Below are 17,456 nucleotides of genomic sequence, written 5' to 3' on the forward strand. Positions count from 1 at the left end.
TTTTACACCACAGACTGAACAAAATTAAGCATTGCTTGGTAAATGGTCAACAAAGTATTGACAGTTGTCTAGGTTTTGGTTGATTGTAATCCGTTGCATACCTTTCTATCAAAGTTATCTGACATTATCAAGATGAATTTGTTCTGAATTTTATAGCGAATAAACTGTGATAATGTAAGAAATGTTGAAGGTGTCAGAATAAATTTTGGTTTTACTATATATGTATTTATATGAAAGTGCTTGGTGCTATTTAAAATAAGTTGGCATTGACTTTTTTCTCAGATTGGTGAAATTGCCATGCTGGGAGAGGCCACTCACCTCCAGGCCATTATTGATGACCTTACTGTGTTGACCACTGACCCACATAAACTACCAGAGGCCAGTGAACAGGTGCTTAAACACAAATATGAAAATCATTTAACAAAGACACACACACACACACACACGCATGTTGGGTTTACATGTTTTATGGGGACATTCCATAGGCGTAATGGTTTTTATACTGTACAAACCGTACTTTCTATCGCCCTACACCTACCCTACACCTAAACCTAGCCCTCACAGGAGATTGTGCATACGTTTACTTCATCAAAAAAACTCATTGTGCATGATTTATAAGCCTGTTTCCTCATGGGGACCTGAGAAATGTCCCCACAAGGTCAAAATCTACTGGTATTCCTATCCTTGTGGGGACATTTGGTCCCCACAACGTGATGAATACCAGGTACACACACACACACACACACACACACACACACACACACACACACACACACACACACAAATAATAATAATTTTTTTCTATTTTTTTTTTTTTTTTTCACTAGGTGATTTTGGATCTTAAGGGGTCTGACTACAACTGGTCCTACCAGACCCCACCTTCTTCTCCCAGTAGTGTTGGATCCAGGAAGAGCAGCCTTTGCAGGTGCTTGTCTCATTTTTTTTAATCTCAGAAAAGATATCATTGCTAAGTTTCACTGTGTGGCTGCTGTTTTGTATTTTAAGACTATTTTGTTTTTAAGGGTTCTAAGAAGAAACATTTTCGGTTTCCCAAAGAACCTTTCAGTGAATAGTTCTATTTTGCAGGACATTTGAAAATTTCAAAAGAACCTTTTTCCCTCTAAAAGAACCTTTTGTGGAATGAAAAGGTTCCAATGATATTAATAGTTCTTCATGTAACCGTAACCATGCCAGGAACAAGTGTATATGTATTTTCAACTATTTCTAGTTGCATTTGGATATTCTTTTGCTAGTTTTGAGAGTATCAATAATGATTTCCTTGTGTTCCTTTCAGTTTGGTGCATCTGCCACCTGGTGGCGCCCATCGCCTGAGTAGCGTCTCCTCTCACGATTCTGGATTTGTCTCTCAAGATGCGAATGTGCACTCCAAACCGCCCTCGCCCATGCCGTCTGACATCACTAGCCAGGTGTTTACCAGTTCATCTGGTGTTTCAATTAATGCTTGTTTCCATATCCATTTCACTGACCTATCTTTAACTATCTTTGCTAAACAGAAGTCATCCAGTTCAGCATCCTCAGAAGCTTCAGAAACCTGTCAGTCAGTCAGTGAGTGCGGCTCTCCCACAATAGTAAGTATTAATTGCAGTAAGGAAATGTCATTAATTATTAGATTAAACATTCTCAATATCTTAAACTTTCACGAATAAGCTCTGTTAAATTTTTTGTTAAACTGATTCTGCTGTCATTATTTGTTCTTTTTCATAATTTGCACCTAAGTTATCATATTTCTTTGATTTAACAAATTTTAAGCACAATGTCCATATATTAGGATATATGGATACAGTTGAAGTCAAAAGTTTACATACACCAAAATAAGAGGGATCATACCAAATGCATGTTATTTTTTATTTAGCACTCACCTGAATAAGATATTTCACCTGAAAGACATTCACATATAGTCCAAAATAGAAAATAATAGTTACATTTATAAAAATGACCCTGTTCAAAAGTTTACATACACTTAATATGTTAAGATTCATAATACTGTGTTGTTACCTGAATAATCCAAGGCTGTGGTTTTTTTTTTTTTTTTGGTTTATTGATAGTTGAGAGTCCCTTGTTTGCCCTCAACAGTTAAACTGCCTGCTGTTCTTCAGAAAAATCGTTCAGGTCCCACAAATTGATGAAAATATGATGCATTAAGAGACAGGGGGTGAAAACTTTTGAACAGAATGAAAATGTGTAGATTTTTCTTATTTTGCTTAAATATCATATTTTGTCATTTAGTACTGCCCTTCAGAATCTACAGAAGATACTTGCATGTTTCCCAGAAGACAAAATAAGTTACATTTACCCCGATCTTTAAATCCGAAAAGTCTCCCCAGCTCTTAAGGCATCGTGTTTCCTACTGAAGCATCAGTGAGTGTGTGAACCTTCTGTAATAGTTGCATATGACTCCCTCAATGTGAAAAGCATTGCACAAAACATTTGTGGACATTTGTGGAACCTGAAGCATTAAAGAACAGTGGGACAAACAAGGGACTCATGCGACGAGTGTATGTAAACTTTTGACTTCCACTGTATATGGATATGAACATAAATGAAGCTTGTATGATGATTTCCATATTTGATTGGGCCATCCTGTCATTCCGTTTCCACAGTTCGGCTCATCCTTTGCTACCTTTCGCCCTGCTCACTGTTTTAATGACTCCATCAGGCCTCACTCTTACATACTTCCTGCGTCCCCTTCCTATAATCAATCCCCTGGATCAAACTCCCCTTCACCCACATCAAAGATTCCTTACTGGAAGGTTTGTTTTTCATTTTGACCATTCGGTCAACTTTATTATTTGATTTATTATGCTCTGTTATTCTTTGCGAAACATTATTTGTTTTAATTTGTTTGTTTTTATTTCATCCCATTTTAATTTCTGTTTCATCCGCTTTTCACTATTAACCAACATCCTGCAAGTTTTTGTTGATTAAAATAAACATCTACTAAATAAGCAGGTCCTGTGCTATTCTGGCTATTTTCCATGACCTAAAAAAAACACAATTTCCTGTTGCAGCAGGACTGGTCAAAGGCAGGTCACTATGAGCAGACGGTCATAACCGGGCAGCGCATGAGGACTGAGGCTGCAGAGCCCTCTAGTGGAGTGGGAGGAAATGGAATAATTCACCCTGAGGATCCTTATAGGCTAGCTAGGATGAATTCCAAAGAAGTCAATGTGAAGGTACTGAGAATTTATTTTTAATATAAATTTAACATTTTAATAATTGTATTATTTTATTTGCTTTTAATAATTATAATTATATACACTATCAGTCTTTGGAATCATTTAGTTTTTTATGTTTTATTAATCATTTGTTTAGACAGTGATATTGTAAAATATTATTACAATTTAAAATAGCTCTTTTAAATTCTAATATAATTTAAAATGTAATTTATTCCTGTGATGGCAAAGCTGAATTTTCAGCAGCCATTACTCCAGTCTTCAGTGTCACATGATCCTTCAGTAATCATTCTAATATGCTGATTTGTGCTTAGTTATGATCAATTGTTAAAAATACTTATTTTACAAATTAAAAATACTGTTAAAATACTCAGCAGCAGTTTTTAATGTTGATAATAATAAAAATGGTTCTTGAGCAGCAATTCAGCATATTAGAATGATTTCTGAAGGATCATGTGACACTGAAGACTGGAGTATTGATGCTGAAAATTTAGTTTTGCCATCACAGAAATAAATTACATCTTAAATGTGTTTAAAAAGTTATTTTACTGGTTTTACTGTATTTTGCTGAGCATAAGAGAATTTTTTCGAAAACAAATTTGACATTTATTTTACATTTATTCCAAAATAATAACTCAAGGCAGTAACAATTTAAACAACATATTTTATTTGTGAACTTATGTTTAGCTATTCTTTTTAATAGTTAATCATCAGTCATCAAAGCTCAGTAAATATTGGTCACAGACAGAGGTTTACTTCAAATTTCACCAAACTGATTACTCACTAAAAACTTCCACAGATCATGTTTTCAGGCAATTCTAAGTCTTATTTTGACATAACAAAGTGATTATATCTAAGTGTGTGGGTTATTTACCTACTTTTTTAAATTAGTCTAAACATTAATGCCATTATATTGTTCTTTCAAACTGATTCGCGAACGCACACGAACACAAGAGGCGGGATTTATCACATGAACCAATCACAGCCGATTATAACCAGTCATATCCAATCATATCATGATGGAAGCATTGCCTCCTCTCACGTGACTTTCCCCCATTCATTCTCAGTTTCCCCCCACCAAACTCACCACACGCTTTAGGAGGTCTGTTAAAACTCACTGAGCTCAGGGGATACGAGAGACAATGTTTCTTTAAAAAAAACGACTGATTTATACTTTGTAATGTTATATTTTGTAATATTGCTGTTGCTATATTTGTGTACTACAGCTTTTTTCTGATCCAATGTTTTGAGGAGGCACTGCTTCCCTTGCCTCCTCAGGAGGTAAACCGCCCCTGATACATATCTATTATTTTCTCTCTTTTTCTCTTAGCATGGTAAGCCGATGTCATCCGCCGCTAGTGAGCTGGCTATGGTTCTGACTCGTGGGCTCAGTATAGAACAGCAGCAGAAGAGCAGCTGTGACTCTCTGCAGTACTCCAGCGGATACAGCACACAGAACACAACACCATCATGTTCAGAGGACACTATCCCTTCACAGGGTAATGTACACACACAAACATGAACATTTTAAAAACAGGTGCACATTTGCTACAGCATTTACAACACTTGTCCATTTTATACAGAGAAAAATACAGATTCACACACGTAGAGATCGCCAAGGCTCTTTTTCTAAAACTAGTCAAAACTAAACAACAAAAGTGACGAACTTGGATTGCTATACAAAGGCAACAACAACAGCTTAGAAATAATTCCCCTCACTGAATGCGAATAGTGGACTTGTATTAGTGCATTAGTATTTTGCTAAGCTAATGAAACAATAAGTAACATAACTAGGGATGTAATGATATTATCAATATTGTGATATCACGATAGCAAAACAGTCTCGATATTATCATGGTCACATGACGATATAACACGATAAGTATTCTGTGCAAAAAATGTAGTATTTAAAATAAACTTCTTATTCTAACATTAAAAATCTTTAAAGTGGCCATTATGCTTTGACACAATATCGCAATATGGCTTAATCCCTTCGTCAAGTCTCTTTTCGCTGCCGAAAGCGCACACATTGTTGAGGTGATCAGAACGTGATCCGTTTTTTCCGCACCTCAGAACATTTCTGTTCACAGTGAATGAGTGCAGTGAACTTTTTTATTGCATGTGCTGAGTTTAGCGCAGATAACTTTATTTTTTGCGGCAGATGATTACAGTATTTCACTAGACGCATTTTTGTAAGCCTGTTTTCACTGAAGCTAGAGTTTTTCTTCAAAATAAAAGCTCTACTGCCATTTGTTTGCCTTTAACACCAGTGTGAATGTAATTTAGACTGAGACAGTATATCGCAACTAAAAAGAGCGTTGAATCCCCTTTAAAAGTTCAGGTACAAGTCAATTCACTGGCATTTTTTCTGACTCAAGTTTTCTAAGTTACGAACATGGGTTGGAGCTCTTTATTTTGAACTCTCAAAGTGCATTAGATTGAATAATTTACTTTAAAATGTACAAAATGTCAATTTTTTTCCAATTCTTCATTTGTCCTTTTTTCTGTTTAAATATCACAATAAATATCGTATTGTGAACTTCACATCGCGATATTAATCGTATTTCACCAAAACAAACTATCTTATCTTCTGGAACAGTTTTTGAGTTGAGACTGTGCTTATAATGCCTATAAAATACTGCCTAAATAGGAATCTCTACGGTGGCCGACAGAGGCCAACGCGCTGCAAACAAGAAAACACATGCAAACAGAAAAAACGACAACAAATTAAGAAAACATCTTCATCCGTTTGACAACACAGGCGCTGCAAATCCTCGCAACGCAAACACAAATACGGAAACGCGCTGCAAATTCTCACAACACAACCAAACTCAGAAACACGCTGCAAACACACGAGGGCGCTGCAAACTAACAAACACGCTGCATATAGATCGGTCCACAACGGAAATGTTTCAGGGGGACCTCAAAAAGTGACGAACTCATCTGGGACCTGATTATTTATATCACTATATTACCTGATTATTTATATCACTATCACCTTTAAATGATACTATACTATCACTAAAAGGTGATAGTTCACCGATAACACCTCTGCTCTGACCAACAGCCACTGAACAAATAATCAGGTCCCAGATAGGTTCGTCACTTTTTGAGGTCCCCCTGAAACATTTCCGTTGTGGACCGATCTATATGCAGCGCGTTTGTTAGTTTGCAGCGCCCTCGTGTGTTTGCAGCGTGTTTCTGAGTTTGGTTGTGTTGTGAGAATTTGCAGCGCGTTTCCGTATTTGTGTTTGCGTTGCGAGGATTTGCAGCGCCTGTGTTGTCAAACGGATGAAGACGTTTTCTTAATTTGTTGTCGTTTTTTCTGTTTGCATGTGTTTTCTTAAGTTTGCAGCGCGTTGGCCTCTGTCGGCCACCGTAAATCTCACTGTATTTTGAAACATAGCAACATTTAGCAATTTATTAAACTGTTATCTATTTAATAGCAGACCTTAAAAGTTGTATCAGCGATTCTAGGCTGAAACATAAACTGTCACTTTCAGCTGACCTTTCTTCACAATCCGCTCGCTGCCTGCCCCATAAATTGTCTGTAAAAAAAAACGCGTCTCTGTGGTCAGCCTAGGGTCCGAGATATGCCAAAAAAACAGTCGGTGCTACCAACCATTCCACAGCAAAACAAACAGTGTACCAACCAATCACCGTCAGGGGGTTGGTGTTGTGGACTTTCCTACTGGTGCAGGGATGTGAGGGAGGCAGAGCGAAACACTGTTTGTTTTGCTGTGGAATGGTTGGTAGCACCGATTGTTTTTTTGGCATATCTCGGAACCTAGGCTGACCACAGAGACAAGTTTTTTTTTACAGACAATTTATGGGGCAGGCAGCGAGCGGATCGTGAAGAAAGGTCAGCTGAAAGTGACACTTTATGTTTCAGGCTTGAAATCGCTGATACAACCTTTAAAGGATTACTCCACTTCCAGAATAAAATTTCCTTTTTATTTACTCACCCCCATGTCATCCAAAATGTTCACGTCTTTCTTCAGTCGCAAAGAAATTAAGTTTTTTGAAGACAAACATTCCAGGATTTTTCTCCATATAGTGGACTTCAATGTTGCACAATGGATTAAAAATGCAGTTTTTGCAAGGCTAAAAATGCAGTTTCAGTGCAGCTTCAAAGGGCTCTACACGACCCCAGCTGAGGAGTAAGGGTCTTATTTACAATTTGTATACTTTTTGACCTCAAATGCTTGTCTTGCCTAGCTCTGCGATACGCATGCATACTCCACTTCAAAACAGTTAGGGAATGTCGAAAAACTCCTATCTCATTTTCTCGTCCAACTTCAAAATCATCCTACATCGCTGCAGACGCACCGACCCAGCGTTTACAAAGTGAACGTGCAAAGAAGGTCAAACGCCCTTTACAAAAAAAAGGTAAATTGGTGATATAGGACGACTTTGAAGTTGGAGGAGAAAATGAGATGGGAATTTTTCAGCATACCCTAACTGTCTTTACCAGAGAGCACAGAGTACAAATGCGCATCTCAGCTAGACAAGAAGAGCATTTGTGGTTAAAAAGTGTATAAATATAATTTTTTTTAAAGAAAATGACCAATTGTTTTACTAGATAAGACACTTATTCCTCGGCTGGGGTCAATTAGAGCCCTTTAAAGCTGCATTGTAACTGCATTTTTAGTCTTAAATCCGTTGAGCACCATTGAAGACAAATCCTAGAATGTTTTCCTCCAAAAACGAAATTTCTGTGCGATTGAAGAAAGAAAGACATGAATATCTTGGATGACATGGGGGTGAATAAATTTGTATTCTGGAAGTTAAACACACACAAAAACAATCCATTACATGGCCGAGGGAGTTGTGTAATATCTTCTCATGCCATTTTCTCTCTGCAGGATCTGAATACGATTGTTATTCCATGAATGGCGACACTGATAACGATGCACAGACAGACTTTGACAAGTCTTGCACTGTTCCCCGCCATAGCAACCTGGCTCAAAACTACCGCCGTATGATCCAGACCAAGCGGCCTGCCAGCACCGCAGGGCTACATGGAGCACTGGCTGCCCAGGGAGCTCCAACAACCAATGGGAAAGCAGGAGGAAGTGGTGTCATAGCCTCAGGAACAGCCACTATTCGTAGAACCCCTTCATCTAAAACCAACGTGAGACGCACTCCATCCAGTGTGGGTCCGATCCCTATTCGACCACCTATTGTCCCCGTAAAGACCCCGACTGTTCCAGACTCGCCTGGATTCCCCAGCCCTCCTCCTGAGTACAACGGAAGCGAGGAGAACCTGTACAATGACGAAACGTTAGAAATTCTAGACTACAAAGCTTCTCCCAAGCGAATGAGTTTGCCAACGTGGGGAGCTGGAGGTGGAAGCGTCTACGGGCAGCATACTGGAGCTGCGGGATTTACTTCAGAAGAAGAGCAGATGCTCGCCGCCAATCGCCATAGTCTGGTAGAGAAGATTGGAGAGCTGGTCGCCAGTGCTCACGCTATCGGTGAGGGCCAGTTCCCATTTCCCACGGACCCTCAGGCCAGCCAAGGCCACCAGGATGATCAAGGGCATGAGAAGGATGGAGAAGACATGTTGAAGACCATCCGCAGAGGAGTGCGTCTTAGAAAAGCGGCCTGCAATGACAGATCAGCGCCGAGGATTTTGCGATAGTTTAGTACAGCTTATCCTGCCAAGTTTATTGCTACAGACTCTCCAAATGAAGAGGAACAATATATTATGTAAAAATATGAGAAGATGAGTTTTTTTTAATTCAGTGTTAAAATCTGGCATCTAACAACTGTAAGGCCAGTATCGATGTTACGTGTTGAGTGCGTATGGACACAATGCTCATCTGTTCTAGTTATATTCACCAGATTTGGACGTGTATCTCTTTGACAGGCGTATTATAATGAACAACTTAGGCCTGAAGGATGAGAATGTAATGTTTAAAATGTGTATTAACATTCTAGTTATGCCGGTTGTTCCTTTTTGGAGTTGCAATTTGTAATTACTATGTTCTTCATGTTACTTATATGTAACTGCGATGTTTTTGAGGCGTTCCCACGTGTAACTATTGTAAAAAGCCAAAGTCTTGTTCTCAACTGAAAAGCTGCACAAAACGGCTTATACCGCAGCTCAGGCTCAGATGGACCACACAATCACCGCACATGCTGTAAACTGCCAAATAAAGCACATCAGTTGTACTAGACCAGAGAATTTTTTGTTCTTGTTGAACAAGTACTTGTGGATGGTTTTATACATGTTTTAGGAGTCTATTTTAGAAATGTCCAGCAGGTGGTGTAGGTTGCTTAATTTATGTAGCATATGAGCATGTCAGTCATATAATACTATGGTATATATCTAAGTACCATACTATTACCATCATGGTAATACTGTGGTTTCCTTTCATGGAACGTCATGTCATGGAATACAATTTAAATGGAATTTAAGATCATTATGACAATCAGATTGTGTTCTTCAGAGCTGCTTTATAGCTGAAATTGAATTTGTTTCATAATTGATGTACATTAACATTATTTTCCTGTTTACTAAGCTGCTATGAAGCTGCTTTGACACAATCTGTATTGTATAAAGCGCTTTATAAATTAAATAAAATAAATTAGATAAATATTGTAAACAAATACAGCTGAAGTCAACAGTTTACATACACCTTACAGAATCTGTAAAATGTTAATTATTTTATCAAAATAAGAGGAATCATACACAATGCATGTTATTTTTTTTATTTAGCACTGACCTGAATAATATATTTAACATGAAAGACATTTACATATAGTCCACAGGAGAAAATAATAGATTAATTTATAAAAATGACCCTGTTCAAAAGTTTACATACACTTGATTTTTTGACCATTTTCGTATATTTGAACCCTTTTTCAATGATTTTGAGATCCATCTTTTCACACTGAGGACAACTGAGGGACTCATATGCAACTATTACAGAGAGTTTAAATGCTCACTGATGCTTCAGAAGGAAAAACTATGCATTAAGAGCTGGGGGTGTAAACTTTTGAACGGAATGAGGGGATATTTATATTTTTCTTATTTTGCCTAAATATCACATTTTTTTTCATTTAGTACTGCCCTTCAGAAGCTACAGAAGATACTTACATGTTCCCCAAAAGACAAAATAAGGTAAATTTACCTTAACATTCAAATTTAATAAGTTTTAATGCGTCGTTTTTCCTTCTGGAGCATCAGTGAGCATTTAAACTCTCTGTAATAGTTGCATATGAGTCCCTCAGTTGTCCTTAATGTGAAAAGATGGATCTCAAAATCATACAGTCATTGTTGGAAAGGGTTCAAATACACAAAAAATGCTGACAGCAGGCAGTTCAGGACAAACAAGGAACTGATGAACAATGAGATCTAGGGTAAGGGTTGGGATTAGGGTTTGTTTTAGGGTTAGTGCATTTAATTATGCATTATTTTCGGTTAATTACTATAGTAAGTCCTCAACATGTTTAACAAGGACTTTTTCTTTAATGTGGACATAAACCTATGGGTGAGACTTCAGGCTTATTAAACTGTAAAACTGCACTACAAGCCAGTGTGTTCATAATTAAGATAATACATTAAAATAATATGGTAAGACACACCAATTTGCAATATCAACAAGCAGCAAACAAGCTGTTTTGTACAGTTTAAAAGCTGGACGTATAAAATTTACAAATGGCCGCGCCCACTCTTTCGGGAAGAAAAAGGTGGATACTGCAATAGATATCAAAGTACAATAGTATTTATCCTCTGATACATACTTTGCTATGTTGTAAGGTGTTATGCACAAAACTGGCCCTAATATGGTAAGGTGTGTGTTCTCGTTTACTCTTTCATAGAACCTCATGGCTCTTTTGATCTTTTGTACTTTTGTTGAGCAGGGCCCGAGATTACCCGCATGTGGGGTTTATGTGACCCATCCTTGCGATTAAATCTAATTGATGGGATAAAGAGCCGGACGCGGGCTGAAGGAGGCGTTTGATGTGGCAGCTGGAGATCGTGAGAATGAGGAGAAGGCAAAAGCCTCGACTCCAGTCACTCATTCACTCACTCACTCGTCACATCCCCGTCTCCGTCATCCCCCCTTTCTGATGGACGGGACCCCCACACTCCGCTCCGGGCTACACATACAGGGATGTGACACTGGTGCGCATCCCGCCGTCAGTCGCGCTGCAAAGTGGCACGCGTGTCATTTTCACTGACAGACGCGCTCGTCTGCCTATCCACGTTCCTCCGCTGCAAATGCGAGACATGACTGTATACTGATGGAGCCACGTCGCAAACAAGACAGCGCAGCAGAAATAAACACATCTTGAGCAATGCGATCTGATCTGGAGGATAGGGGGGTGTTTAGAGAGGGACAGAGAGAGCACTTCTGCACAGGGACACTTGGGTAACAGCTTTGTTTTTATTCTTATCGGCAATACTGGACTTTCTTTTGGGATAAGATTTTATCTTTAGCTATTTGATTAACTAAATGGGGTAATGAAGGTTTTTTAGAAAGGTAGGTTAGCTACTGTGATTATCTAGGAGGCTAATTATGGGGAATTTTTTTTGAAGTAAATGTAGGTTTTAACAGTCCCACAACATTTTAGTAACTAAAGTTAGCCAGAGTGCTGCTAAAATGTGCGCGCAAAATCGTTTAAAGGGCCAGTTCACGCAAAAATTTAAAATTCTGTCATTAATTACTCAGCCTTGTGCTGATGACAGCAATGCAACTACCAGGCTTAAAGGAACACTCCTCTTTTTATTTGGGAATAGGCTCATTCTCCAACTCCCCCCGAGTTAATAAGATGAGTTTTACCATTCTGAAATCCATTCAGCCTTTTCCTGTTCTGGCGATATCACTTTTAGCATAGCTTAGCATAGATCATTGAATCCTATGAGACCAATATAGCGTCGCGTTCAAATATGACCAACAAGTTTCGATATTTTTCCTATTTAAAACTTGACTTTAGTAATATCAGGCAGCGCCTGAAATTAGTTCCCAGCTAGGTCAGCATTTGCACGTGCTGCATGATATTACTGCGCCTGCTTCAGCTATGTTAAGGCAGCAAACTTCCTTGACTATTACGCCGGAATGGAAGTGTAGTTCCTAATCTTGTCGGCCTAGAAAATCGCAGCTTTACATTTTCCGCCGGCATTAGTATACAATATAACTACAGAAGAGTCAAGTTTTAAATAGGACAAATATCGAAACTCGTTGGTCATTTTTGAACGTGATGCTATATTGGTCTCATTGGATTCAATGATATATGTGACCCTGGACCACAAAACCAGTCATAAGGTTAAATTTGACAAAACTGAGATTTATACATCTTATGAAAGCTCAATAAATAAGCTTTCTATTGATGTATGGTTTTTTAGGATAGGACAATATTTGACTGAGATACATCTATTTGAAATCAGAAATCTGAGGATGCAAAAAAATCAAAAAGACTGAGAAAATCACCTTTAAAGTTGTCCAAATTAGGTTCTTAACAATGCATATTACAAATCAAAAATTACATTTTGATATGTTTACAGTAGGAATTTTACAAAAAATCTTCATGGAACATGAACTTTACTTAATTTCTTAATGATTTTTGGCATAAAAGAAAAATCAAAAATTTTGACCCATGCAATGTATTTTTGGCTATTGCCACAAATATACCCCAGCGACTTAAGACTGGTTTTGTGGTCCAGGGTCACATATGCTAAGCTATGCTAAAAGTGATATCGCCAGAACAGGAGAACGGCTGAATGGATTTCAAAATGGTAAAACTCAACTTATTAACTCGGGGAGAGTTGGAGAATGAGTGGAGTGTTCCTTTAAGACCTAGAAAGGTAGTAAGGACATTGTTAAAATTTAGTCTGATATAATCAGTGGTTCAACTCTAATTTTATGAAGCTATTTTTCTGTGTCAGTCTCCTCCTCCTTTTTGTTTTCTTTATGCACAAAAAGTATTCTCGTAGCTTCATACAACTGCAGTTGATTTACTTATGTACTTTCTTTCAGTTGCATTGCTGTCTATGCAGGGTCAGAAAGCTTTCGGATTTCATCAGAAATATCTTAATTTGTACTCCGAAGATGAGCAAAGGTCTTTTTATGACATGAGGGTGAGTAATTAACATTTTTGGGTGAACTATCCCAGCATGCACACAACTTCATAAGATGTTGATATTTGGTTACATTTCGGTTGCGATGTCAGGTGACCAGAATTCAATGTCAAGCCAACGTCTAATGACAATGTTACTTTGACATCCAATACCAATGTCAGCTGACGCTGATATTTAGTTGTTTTTAGGTTGTTTTGCAAAGTAACCAAAATCCAATGTCAAGCCTATGACTCAAGCCAACGTCATACTGATGCAAATACTGACATTTTATCATGAGGTATGGTAACCAAAACCCAACATCTCCTAAATTCCATAATAGTAATGTCCACATAACGTCAAATTCCAACATCAACAGACACTGAGCTTTTGTTGGTTTTAGGTTGTGGCATTAACTAACCAAAATGCAACTTCTGTTCAACGTCGGAGTTAAACTGACGTTGGGTTCTGACCAAGCGGCAACCTCCCACTCTCTCTATTGAAACCAATACAGAAGTGACTTAAACTGCAATTCATCCACTGGCCGCTAGAGACTGACTGCAAAAGGGAGTCAATCCCATAGACTCCACATGTTAAAATGCCCAACTTTACAGCAGAAAAAAAATATGTCTACAGCCTGGTACAAAAAGTGTTTTTGGTCTATATAGCTAATTTTGCCCTTCCTGTCAACTGTAAGGGGGGTGCATTTTTTTATAACTCATCCGTTTATTAAGCCTTAAAGTTCTGCATAATTAAGGGCGTGGTCACTTGAGTGGTTTCAGCAAACAGCTCCACCCACGTCCCGCCTCTTTACCCATTTTCGATTATCTGGGAGTGACGCGATTCCAAGGCGACGACGCTCTTCAGAAACTCACGGGTGACGCCATGGGCACTACGTCCATATTTTTTAGTCTATGGTTCTGACGTCAACCCAATTTTAATTGACGTCCAGTGCCTGCTGGGATCCCTTAAACTATAGCGACTGTCGCTGAACCTCATAAATATTTGCGAACATGAGCATGTAAATGTGTTTATACATTTATATATATAACTCTTTGGTTTCATGGTTTTAGAGCCATTATATGTTTTATATACCCTATATTGGCTATAGGCTACTGCATACTGTATCAGTGTGCTTGTAGCCCATATAGACCAATTTTGTGTTTGCAAACAGTGATGATGTTTTTTGTAGGTGGAAGAAAATGACAGTTTTCAAGTAGCAGTATGGAAGCCAAGCCATGGAATTAAAGAATTAAAAAAAAAGGTAAATTTGAGTTTATATTTCACAATTATGGCTTTATTCTCGCAATTCCGATTTTATACCTCACAATTCTGATATGAGAAATCAACTTGTCATTCTCTCTTTTCTCCTCAGCTCAGAATCATGAGTTTATATCCCACACTTCATGGTTTTTCTCTCAGAATTGACTCTGATTAACTCACTATTGTTGAGTTAAATTGAGTTCTAAAGTCTGAACTAGGAGATATAAACTTCCATTTGTCAGAAAAAAAGAAGTAAAATTATAGTAATAGATAAAATTTGTAAATGTTATGTAAAAAGTTATAGGCCTAAAAATAAAGGTTCTTTATTGGAATCGATGGTTCCATGAAGAACCTTGAACATCCACAGAACCTGTCAAATGGAGAAATGGTTCTTTGGATTTTTAAAATGTTTTTCAAAATGGTTCTTTTATGGCATCATTGCAAAAACACCCCTTGGAGCCTTTATTTGTGTATTTCATGCTATAACTGTAGGGCTAATACAATATGTCCCCTATGACCTGCGGATGTAGATATTATGTAGACCTATTGTTTAAATCAAATTTATGATTAAAATGTAGAGGTTATCCATAGTTTGTCTGTTTAAATGCCTGCGTTTAGTTTCAAATTGCATCTTTGGCGACAGTATTCTATAAAAATGATTTGCATTCCCATTCTGACATCCAAAGGCACAACAATACATTTTTTCAACTGTTTCCCTCCACTTGTTACCAGTGTTTTTCTGCCACCACAATGCACGCAGCTGCAAGTGATATAAACTGTGATGTCTACTTCAAATTGGTCTATATTCTGTGGGTTTTAGAGCATATTTGTCATTATTATATTACATTATTGTCATATATGGACATTTTTTTATACACTGTAAGTAGGCACTGTATATAATACACAAACTTGACATTGCCATCAGTGTATTTATTTCTATAGATCTTTGATTGTTATTACAATTTCAGAGAAGATCTGTTGTAGCATTTTTATGCTACAGTGGACATAGGCTACAATCTCATTCCACGGTTTCGCAGTTTGGCCATTGATTATTTTTTCTAATTATTTTGTCAATATTGTGATCTTACAGGCCATTAGGTATGGCTTTTTTCTCCATTGCAGTTGGGGATATTTTTGGAGACACATAACACAGGCTATTTAAAAATAAGTGCTCTACTGATGAGAAATAATTCTTTTGTTCTTTTAAAAACAGAGCCATTGACATAAGCTTGCTGACGGATGCTGATGCTTTCAATACCTCAGAGACCAATGATGAATTACTGCAGACACACAGCGCTGAGCATGCAAATATGTCCAGCTACTCTGATATTGCAGCAGGGGAGGACAATGTGCTTACATCTTAAAAAAAAGACATCCTGTTTGACTATCTCACTCCGCATTAATTTTGCTCATGATGATTAATAATTTGTCTCATTAATGTTTAATTCACCGTGTGTGTGTGTGTGTGTGTGTGTGTGTGTGTGTATATATATATATATATAGATAGATAGATAGATAGATAGATAGATAGATACACACATACATTGCATAAATATGTTTTTTTTTATATTAACACTTGATAATATTCTAGTTTGTAGGCCTATAACAGTTTCCTGCATGAGCTTATTTGCCTGTTTCTCGATATCCTTCTTAACCCATTTGCTTTTTTGTCTCTCATCAATGAATATAGTCTAGAATATCATTTAAAAAGCATTTCATTTGAGAGACAGATTATCTAATGAAGAGCACTTCCTCTTTTTTTTTTCTTCATTGCTGTTGCTCTAGGGCCAAATGCAAAGCAAAACAGAGCCACATTTTTCTCCAAAATGATTAATTTCATGTCAAAAGCATTTAGCAAATTTTCTCAAAAATGTATTGTTTTTAATTTACTTTTAGCTTCCATCTAGAGTTAAAAAGTGTGTGTGAGTGTGTGTGGTTATGAAAATTTTTTGACAGTATTAGTCATAATGTCAAAGCAAAAAAAAAATGCTATTTTGCAATTGCAGTCAAATAAAGCATCTATATTTGGTATTAGGTTTGTATAGAGGGTTTGTTCGAGTAAGTCAGATGACAGTGAAAGAGAGATCAGAGTTTAGCTTATGCAACACCTCAAGGGATGAAAATGTTCTTTAGCCTTGTGGTCCATTGTTTGTATGTCTATGTGGCTTCCAGATGGCAGGGAAGAAAACAGGCTGTAGCTGCGGTGGATGGAATCCCTGATGATCTGGAGAGCTCTTAGCCGGCAGCGACGCTTGTTCAGGTCTTCGATGGCCGGTAGCCGAGTTCAGTGACGCGCTGGGCAGTTTTGACTACCCGCTGAAGGGCTTTCCGGTCTGAGGATGTGCAGCTGTCATAGCAGACTGTGATGCAGCAGGTCAGAAAGCTCTCAGGAAGTTCTCAAGAGCTGGGCGGGTAGATTGAGTTTGAGATGGGTGTGCAGTATGTGGTAGCTTGAATCTTTCCTGTTCTTTATTATTATGTTATATTGTATTGACAGATCCAAGTATCTAATGTACAGTACCAGTCAAAAATCTTTGAACAATAGATTTTTAAGTTTTTTTTTTCTTTTAAAGAAGTCTCTTTGATCATTTATTTGATCCAGAGTACATCAAAAACAGTACAATTTTGAAATATTTTTTATTATTTAAAACAATTGTTTTCTATTTGAATAGATTTTAAAATGTAATTTATTCCTGTGAATTCAAAGCTGAGTTTTTAGCATCATTACTCCAGTCACACGATCCTTCAGAAATCATTCTAATATTCAATTATTATTGTTGAAAACAGCTGAGTAGAATTTTTTTCAGGTTTCTCTGATGAATAGAAAGTTTAGAAGAACAGCATTTATCTGAAATAGAAATCGTTTGTAACATTATAAATGTCTTTATCATCCCTTTTGATCAATTGAAAGCATCCATGGTATACAAAAGTAT

At 37.4% G+C, this 17,456-nt stretch overlaps 1 protein-coding gene across 4 annotated transcripts in view; it reads left to right on the top strand.

Annotated features, from left to right (window-relative positions):
- The window catches only part of mtss1la (MTSS I-BAR domain containing 2a), a 39,253-nt gene extending 29,877 nt beyond the window's left edge, over window positions 1–9,376 (top strand). The window contains exons 8-15 of one of the 4 annotated variants that reach the window (XM_073850481.1): window positions 283–390; window positions 828–925; window positions 1,295–1,427; window positions 1,515–1,589; window positions 2,622–2,771; window positions 3,030–3,194; window positions 4,525–4,693; window positions 8,060–9,376. In XM_073850481.1, coding sequence (XP_073706582.1) covers window positions 283–390; window positions 828–925; window positions 1,295–1,427; window positions 1,515–1,589; window positions 2,622–2,771; window positions 3,030–3,194; window positions 4,525–4,693; window positions 8,060–8,838 — 1,677 coding nt within the window. In that variant the 3' untranslated portion in view covers window positions 8,839–9,376. The remainder of the gene's footprint in view (window positions 1–282; window positions 391–827; window positions 926–1,294; window positions 1,428–1,514; window positions 1,590–2,621; window positions 2,772–3,029; window positions 3,195–4,524; window positions 4,694–8,059) is intronic. The other 3 variants (XM_073850482.1, XM_073850483.1, XM_073850484.1) reach the window with 3 other exon arrangements.
- The last annotated feature ends 8,080 nt before the right edge of the window (window positions 9,377–17,456 follow it).

The sequence above is a fragment of the Garra rufa genome, chromosome 11, assembly GCF_049309525.1.
Source record: "Garra rufa chromosome 11, GarRuf1.0, whole genome shotgun sequence".
Taxonomy (NCBI): domain Eukaryota; kingdom Metazoa; phylum Chordata; class Actinopteri; order Cypriniformes; family Cyprinidae; genus Garra; species Garra rufa.